Raw genomic sequence first — 9,263 nt, 5'->3', positions numbered from 1 at the left:
ATATGTGCTTGTATATTTTATCTCATTTAATCCTTACAGTAATTCCCAGGTATTCATAATTATTTCCATGATAAATGAAGTGAATAACATTTAAAGTAGAAAATGATTTATCGCGAGGTCGCCCACCTAGTATATGACTCAACCAGAAATCAAATCTGTAATTTTATAAATTAATCATGTCATGTTTCTTACAGAATTTGGCCTCAGTATGTGAAGGATAGAATTCATTCCACCTATATGTACTTAGCAGGGAGTGTTGGTTTAACAGCTTTGTCTGCCATAGCCATAAGCAGAACGCCTGTTCTCATGAACTTCATGATGAGAGGCTCTTTGGTGGTAAGTCAGCTGTTTTTGTTTTCCTTTTTCATCTGAAGATCAAAAGATCAGATAAAATATATTGGAGGGAAGGGGGTATTAAATGGAAAGAATACTGTATTGAACAAGTTTTTGTTCAAATAATGTATGAATTACAGGTTGAGCATCCCTAATTTAAAATCCAGAAATGCTCCAAAATCCAAAACATCAAAATCCAAAACATGTGTAGTGCCAACATGATGCTCAAAGAAAATTGTAGCACTTCACATTTTGGGTTTTTGTATTAGGGATCCTGAACCCTAACAACAATGAAATATACTGATAAATAGTCTGAAATCTGAAGTCTGAAACACTTCTGGTCCCAAGCATTTCTGATGAGGGATACTCAACCTGTATTAGTGCAGCTGAGATAAAGTAGGAAGTTCATTCTGGGTAGGTCAGCTATTATTCTTTATTAAACATGTATTCTAATAATACCGGAGGAGTTAGAAAAGGACAATGTTCTTGTCTAGCAGCAGATATCAAACAGCCTCTAATTTGTAGCAGTTTACTAAAAAACTAAAGCAAATGCAAAATCATCTTAGAAGTCAGACGGAAATGCCTGTTACAAAAACCTAGCCATTTTATGCAGTTAAGGGTAGAATAGTGCTGCTGCTACTATTCCTAAGATTCTTGACCTTATAGAAGATTTTTATATTTAATGAGTTTCTCTAGAGCCCTTGTTATTTTGCTAGATACGAGAATTTGAATATGTGTGCCCTATTCTGCTATTTGGTAGAAGAGATGAACTGGAATAAGTGGCACAGATACGCAGTAAGAAAGTGCAAAGTCAGCCGGGCGCAGTGGCTCAAGCCTGTAATCCCAGCACTTTGGGAGGCCGAGACGGGCAAATCACGAGATCAGGAGATCGAGACCATCCTGGCTAACCTGGTGAAACCCCGTCTGTACTAAAAAATACAAAAAAAAACTAGCCGGGCGAGGTGGCAGGCGCCTGTAGTCCCAGCTACTCAGGAGGCTGAGGCAGGAGAATGGCGTGAACCCGGGAGGCGGAGCTTGCAGTGAGCTGAGATCCGGCCACTGCACTCCAGCCTGGGCGACAGAGCGAGACTCCGTCTAAAAAAAAAAAAAAAGAAAGAAAGAAAGTGCAAAGTCAGTCAAGAGTTTCTGTCTTGAACAGTTAGGCAAGGTCCATGAAGGAGACGTTTGTTTAATCAGGGTTGTTGAAGGCTAACATGTTTCATTTATTTTAGAGTAGACAAGAGGGCCAAGTGTAGTGGCTCACACCTGTAATCCCAGCATTCTAGGAGGCTGAGGCAGGAAGATTGCTTGAGCCCAGGAATTTGAGACCAACCTGGGCAACGTAGTGGGACACTGTTGGTAACCATTTTTAAATAAATACAAAGTTTTAAAAATTTAAAAAAAAAAATTTTAAGTAGACAAGGGCAGTCCAATTTTACCAATTTAAGCGAAGAGGAGGTAGGAAAACCTAATTTTAGAGGTGACTTGCAATCCCATTAGAGGGAAATTCAAGTGTTTGAGGTCTGGATGTTGAAGAAGACATCATTAGGAAGGATATGATTGTCAAGCTGAGGAGAGAACGTAAGCAGTCGGAGGCCATTGGAGATACTGGAACAGCAAAAGCGTGATTTATATTTGAGTTTTTAGAACCAATGTGGAAGAGACATGGAGCAGCTGTACCAGCTGTGCCTTTGTAAGATCTGAAATGAGGGATGATAAGAACCTGAACTAGAGTAGAGTGTGAGACTGGAGGGGAAGGAGAGTTAGGAGAGTTCATGTAACATGGATTCCCCACATAGGGACCAAAATCCATAATATTTTCACTGTATTATACTTTACTAAAGGATAGCTATTAACAGTAGCATAGCCATTTGGACATTTATGTATTTTTAGGATGATGCTTTTCACATAGATGTCATGAATCTCCCAGCCCAGAGGTTCACAAAGGCACATAATGTTCTCACTGGGGATGTCAGTTTTAATCAAAAGCAAATAATTTAAAACAATACTTTTGTAATAAACATGGCAATATTTACCTAAAAATTTAGGCTCTAAAATGAGGCTTCAAAGAAGTTTTGTGTTTGGGCCATATCCCAGTCCCTTCTGGGCAAAAGATTACCCTCTTCCACTGTTAGTAATACAGAAAATACTCGGGAAAGACAAAGATAAGTGTTAGAGAGATGAAGATGTAACCTTTTGGGTGTGACAGACATATATATACAAATACACACATAGACATGCAGATAATGTCAAAGATTGTCCCAAGTGCTTCTGGGTAGCCAGGGTACCTACTAGAAAAAGCTTTTGAGATGATGAGACAATACTTCAGTAAGTCGACCAGATATGGAAGTGGAGGTATTCTTAGGCATCATGGACTGAATTAAGGAGGCTGAAACTTTGGGGCATGTTGGCAGCCCTGCCAGTTCAGTGTGGTTGGAATGAAGAGTTTGGAGTGAGACTGGATCATAAAAGATCTTTAAAAAATTTAATTGCAGTAAATATCCCAAAAGTGCTGCCCACAGAGGATGTGTGAAATAGTTTGTAGTAATTATTTCTCATTAGAAAATGGTGGAGTGGAGCTTGATATGCTTTTCTCTTTAATGTTTTTTAAAAATAGAGACTAGGTCTCTGTGTTTGCCTAGGCTTGGCTTGAATTCCTGAGCTGAAGTGATCCTCTCACCTCAGCTTCACAAGTAACTGACACTACAGGCACATACCACCGCACCCAGCTCAGTATGCTTTTTTGTGTTAAGATTTTCCCATTCTTGGCAAAACCAACTGTTTTGTTTACCTGTACTTTATATTAGAGGTTGAATATTTGATGTTCATGGGTGAGACAGATGATACAGGTGAGTGAGGAGGCCTGGTGTGTCACACAGGAGATTGTTGACATCTAGAGGTTACTGGCATCTAGAGTAGCCTTCTCAACTAAAACCATTCACCATGTTCTTTTTTTTTTTTTATTTTTTTATTTTTACATAGTTTGCCAAACAAAACATCTGTGGCCTGATTCCAAGGGCTACAGGTTTGCAATCTCTGATTTAAATTTCTTGAAGATTAGCGCTGTCTTTTTTCCATTACATATTAGTACATTTCTTGTCATACACGAGGAATATTTAAACATTATAACACTGGAAATCTAAGATAGGCAAAGAAAAGGAATGAGGACCAAATTAACCATAAACCTGGAAGGGTAGAAGTATAGAATCTTATTTCTCATTTTTCTTTTCCATGTGCTGTGATATCTACTTTCTATTTTTCAAGTCTTCATTTAGCAGATATGCAGTTCAAAGCTATATGCTATATACTTTCTTTTTTAAAAAAATTAATTTGTAAGCTTGACTGATTTTAAAGAAAATCCTATTTGTGCTATACAAAAATATATTTTTTAATTAAGAGTTAATTATCTTGGGATCCCTAACGGGTTTTTGTTTCACCTCTGCCCAACAAAAATAAAATTGTTAAAAGATGTGATGCCAGTCCAAGCTTAAGTCATGCATTTGAAGCCGTCTGCAAAACCTCATATGTGGCAGTAGGGGGCGCTCATGCTAACTTAGCCAAAACTGTGAAATAAACCCAGAGCTTTTAATGTGGCAGAAAAATAAAAGCTTTGATTTTTTTTTTTTTTTTTTTTTTTGAGATGGAGTCTCGCTCTGTTGCCCAGGCTAGAGTGCAGTGGCACGATCTTGACTCATTATAACCTCCACCTCCCCGGTTCAAGTGATTTTCCTGCCTCAGCCTTCCAAGTACCTGGGACTACAGGCATGCACCACTGCACCTGGCTAATTTTTGTATTTTTAGTAGAGACGGGATTTCACGACGTTAGCCAGGCTGGTCTCGAACTCCTGACCTCAGGTGATCCACCCACCCCAGCCTCCCAAAGTGCTGGGATTGCAGGCATGAGCCACCACACCTGACTTTAAGCTTTGATTTATTATCTTTAACATTTTTACAACTAATGTATTAGAAATAACTAATTGGACTTAAAACCTGTGGGTTTCTGCTTTGTTTTCATATAAGGATCAGTTTTTCTTAATAGTATTTGTCTTTCAGACAATTGGTGTGACCTTTGCAGCCATGATTGGAGCTGGAATGCTGGTACAATCAATACCATATGACCAGAGTCCAGGCCCAAAACATCTTGCCTGGTTGCTACATTCTGGTATGTTCTGTTTTAAATTGTTATGAGACAACCTTGACTACTACCTTTTTTAGGTGGCTCTTCCCAATTGTAAATGACCTACATGGAATTTAAACCTCATGTTTAGAAAACACAATTTTCTTCAGTCATTACTGGCTGCCTTTTTGCCAGACCTTTGCTTCGAAAGGTTGATTTTGCTCCTAAGACCATGGACATCTTCAATACGAAACTTGGTGTCTTCTGACAGTCTAATATATGCAGAGATTGACTTTTGTGTGTTTTGTTCAATACCAGGAGGGCTTTATATCTAGTATGCATCATTTGAGAGTTGTTTTTGTCTGGTATATTTAGAAAAATTAAAAACTGAGGATAGAGAAAGTTGTGCTAACAATATTGCTGCAAAATACAAAAAACTGAGAGGAGTCCTAACAGAAGTGTTCTGTGTAGAAATTTCACCCACTGTTTTGCCTAGAGCAAAAAGTATTTTTAAATTATTCATCATCATGAGATAGTATACCTTACTAACCGTATAGCTTGATCTAAAAATGTTACTCTTTAGTGTTGAAAATTCAGTATAAAGATAGCTTTGTGCCTAGTCTGTGAGGTAAACTGCATTTAAGTAAAAGGTAACTTATTCTGCTTAACACTGAAATAATGCATTATCTAAGATTTTTTTCAGTTAAGGAGTTGGTAAAATTTTTACTGTAATTTTTATGAAATTATTTATAAATATCTGACAACTAAAATTATTTATAAGCTATTAGCAATCCTTATTATGTAAAGCAACAGCAGTGTCTGTCTTAGAAGTTCCCACACTTTAAGTTTATCATCGTATGCTTTTCGCTTTTGATAGTAGTAGGTTTGACCTTGAGTTACTTGTTTTAAGCTTCTTTATCTGAATTATATGAATGTTGTAGAAACTAGTGGTAAGATCAGATTGAAATAGCTGCATGGAATTTGATGGTTATTAAATAAGTAGATTAGTGTTTGCTTGTGAGTGTGATTGATTAGGAATAGTGTTAATGTTGTGATACAGAATTTGAGTAGTCACCAGTTTGGGTTGTAGAATTTGATGGGGGTAGTATCATCTAAAAGGCAGAACTTTTTGAATCATAGTGCTTAAACAGTAAGGTATAATATCAAGTGGCATGTTAATGATATTTTCCTTTTGCTTGTTATTTAGTAAATACTTAATGAGCACTTGCTCTTTCTCCAGGTGTGATGGGTGCAGTGGTGGCTCCTCTGACAATATTAGGGGGTCCTCTTCTCATCAGAGCTGCATGGTACACAGCTGGCATTGTGGGAGGCCTCTCCACTGTGGCCATGTGTGCGCCCAGTGAAAAGTTTCTGAACATGGGTGCGCCCCTGGGAGTGGGCCTGGGTCTCGTCTTTGTGTCCTCACTGGGTAAGCTGCTATGTTTTAACACTTAATTCTTGGTGCATAGTTTCTTGTAACCTGAAATACTCCAATATCCTAATTGACCGAGTCATTTATTTTAAAAGTTTTTTTAAAGATTGATGCTAATTTGACTGGATTTTACTATTGGCATCATATAAAAATCATGGCAACATGGTCAACCATTATTACTGGCTTTACCAAATACATCTAAAATGGGAAAGTTGGTCTGAGAACATGAATATTGTTCTGGTGCGATGCAAGAACCTTCCTGTGAAATGGGCAAGTGGCTCATTGGAGGAATGAGTATCATGGATTTTGAACTAATATAAATAAGATTAGACAGTACGTATACCTAGATGTCGTCTTACCTGCACAGTATACCAAGGAGATTTTTTTTAAGTAATATAAATCATAAACTCAGTTATTCGAAATCCTTTTTTAAAAAAATCTTAATTGTTTTTGCATTTTGATTTCAGGATCTATGTTTCTTCCACCTACCACTGTGGCTGGTGCCACTCTTTACTCAGTGGCAATGTATGGTGGATTAGTTCTTTTCAGCATGTTCCTCTTGTATGATACCCAGAAAGTAATCAAGCGTGCAGAAGTGTCACCAGCGTATGGAGTTCAAAAATATGATCCCATTAACTCGTAAGTAATGCTTTTTACTTAACACTGTTACTCTGTCACATAAGGATGCTTGTGTGTATTTGATCTGTTTTGTTTTATGGCCATATTAGTTTTCTAGGGATACTGTTAACAAAGTATCGCAAACTGGGTGGCTTAAAACAAAACTTGATTCTCTTGTAGTTCTGGAGGCCAGAAATCTAAACTCAAGGTGTTAGCAGGGTTGTACTTCTGAGGGCCCTGAGGGAAAATCTGTTCCCTGCCTCTCAGCTTCTTGTTACTGCTGGCAGTCCTTGACATTCCTTGGCTTGTAGATGGATCATTCCAGTCTCTGCCTCCATCTTCACATCGTGCTCTACCTGTGTACCGGGGCTTAGGATTTCATCATATTTTGTTGTGGGGGCGGAGGAGGGTCACAGCTTAAACCACACCAATGGCTTTGTCAGATTTCCTATTTTACTTTTGTTGCAGTTTGGTCTGTTCTGTTTAGTAAACTATCCAAAAAACCTCTGATTATATTGCAACTTAGTGCATTCTATTATCAGAATATTTTGTCTATTTTTGTGAGCCAGCCTCAGGGTACAATAAATAACGTGCTCTTATTGGTTAGTTAATTTTGTTAGTGTATTTTGCAGACTTTAAAACTGAAGAAATGTATTAGTCAAGTATTATTTATTGGAAAAGGTATATAATTGACTTGCAATTTTTAATAGAAAAGCCTATTTTATACTTCTAGAAATTAGAAACTCTTCAGTATAAAGATTCTAGTTTCAGAGATAGGCAACTTTAGTTGGCATTGTTATTACGGGTTTTTTTTTCTTTTTTCTTGGAGTCTACCAAAGTAGGTTATTTTATTTAAACAATTTTCTTGAGTCAGTTTCATTGTGTCTGTCACATTTTTTTTAAAGTAATTTGATTTTCTTTATCTAAAAATAAAACTTAATGTAAAAAAGTTGCTATAAAGCTTACAGATCTGTGGAAGTTTTCTTTAGGGGGTGAAGTGGGTCTTTTATATTAAAAAATGCCAGACTTGTGTCTAACAGGTTTTAATAAAAGTGTTTCTTTGGTCTTGTTTTGATTATTTCATTGTCTGCCACCTAGTTTTCTTTGCAAGTTGATATATGCAGAGTGTCAGAGAACAAAATAATGATTTTTTTTAAACTGCTCTTTAACATTTAAAAGATGAGTCTGCCAAAAGGAAGACCTTAACTATTTTCTGGTCTAGGATTTCATTAGTTGGCAGTTAAACATCTTATTTTTAATTTCCATTTTATATCACTAAGACAAATAGTATTGCTTTTTTTCTTTTGTATATTAAGAATTCATCATCGCTATTAGAATTGCATCATATGTAATGGGCATAATTTTCTTTTCTAGGATGCTGAATATCTACATGGATACATTAAATATATTTATACGAGTTGCAACTATGCTAGCAACTGGAAGCAACAGAAAGAAATGAAGTGACTCAGCGTCTGGCTTCTCTGCTACATCAAACATCTTGCTTGTTTAATGGGGCAGATATGCATTAAATAGTTTGTACAAGCAGCTTTCATTGAAGTTTAGAAGATAAGAACATGTCATCATGTTTAAATGTTCCAGTAATGTGATGCCTCAGGTCTGCTTTTTTTTCTGGAGAATAAATGCAGTAATCGACTCCCAAATAAGCACACACATTTTCAATTCTCATGTTTGAGTGATTTTAAAACGTTGTAGTGAATGTGAAAACTAAAGTTTGTATCATGAGAATGTAAGTGTGTTTTCTACTTTAAAATTTAGTAGGTTTGCTAAGTAGGTAAAATTTAGCAAACCTGTGTTTGCATAGTTTTTGGAGTGCAGAATATTGTAATTAATGTCATAAGTGATTTGGAGCTTTGGTAAAGGGACCAGAGAGAAGGAGTCACCTGCAGTCTTTTTTTTAAATACTTAGGTCTTATCACGTATGTGATTGGTGAGGAGCCAGTAAGAAACACCTGGGTATTTGGAAACAAATGGTCATTGTTACATTCATCTGCTGAACTTAACAAAACTGTTAATCCTGAAACAGACACAGATGATGCATTCTCCTGCTGTTGCTTCTCAGTGCTGTCTTTCCAATATAGATGTGGTCATGTTTGACTTGTTAGGAAAGTACAGAATGTTAATCATACAGAGAATCCTTGATGGAATTATATATGTGTTTTACTTTTGAATGTTACAAAAGGAAATAACTTTAAAACTATTCTCAAGAGAAAATATTCAAAGCATGAAATATGTTGCTTTTTCCAGAATACAAATAGTATACTCATGATTGCTAAGTGTTTTTTATTTTTGCATATTTATTGAACTGTCTAATTGAATACAGCTTGCTTTTGTCATCTCTTCAAGCTTTGAAGCCTTTATAGAAAAGCCTGTTTGTGGCTTACACTTGAAATTATGAAATCAGTTTTTCTCCTAAGACTTTTGGTTTCTTGCATTCCCTCTAAGACTAAGCACTAAAAAGCAAAGCACACAGAACTAATTCTGTCTTAATGAAATATATCAACCCAAAAGCTTAATGAGGGAAATTCTTCATTAGTTTCCCCTAGCAGAATTTTACTTCTCTTACACTGCTACACCATTACTTTCTTGAGACATTCGTAAGTTTTTTGATACAGAAGAGTTATTTTTGTCTTTATGAAGTCTTTATGTCTTTAATGAAGGAAAAGAAGTCTGTACGATGACTGAGATGATTGCTATTTTTGACAAATGTTTATTACAGTAATCCAGAAGTAATAATCATCTCCA

General features: G+C 36.3%; 1 protein-coding gene across 2 annotated transcripts in view; it reads left to right on the top strand.

Annotated features, from left to right (window-relative positions):
- Positions 1-8,787, top strand: part of GHITM (growth hormone inducible transmembrane protein) — a 15,612-nt gene extending 6,825 nt beyond the window's left edge. For both annotated transcript variants that reach the window (XM_011985881.1, XM_011985890.1), the window contains 5 exons: positions 195-336; positions 4,387-4,495; positions 5,691-5,879; positions 6,350-6,521; positions 7,875-8,787. In XM_011985881.1, the coding sequence (XP_011841271.1) occupies positions 195-336; positions 4,387-4,495; positions 5,691-5,879; positions 6,350-6,521; positions 7,875-7,959 (697 nt within the window). In that variant the 3' untranslated portion in view covers positions 7,960-8,787. The remainder of the gene's footprint in view (positions 1-194; positions 337-4,386; positions 4,496-5,690; positions 5,880-6,349; positions 6,522-7,874) is intronic.
- The last annotated feature ends 476 nt before the right edge of the window (positions 8,788-9,263 follow it).

Source organism: Mandrillus leucophaeus, unplaced genomic scaffold (genome assembly GCF_000951045.1).
Source record: "Mandrillus leucophaeus isolate KB7577 unplaced genomic scaffold, Mleu.le_1.0 Scaffold1075, whole genome shotgun sequence".
Classification (NCBI taxonomy): Eukaryota; Metazoa; Chordata; class Mammalia; order Primates; family Cercopithecidae; genus Mandrillus; species Mandrillus leucophaeus.
The sequence above is the reverse complement of the archived record's forward strand: the minus strand, read 5'-3'. Positions and strand labels throughout refer to the sequence as shown.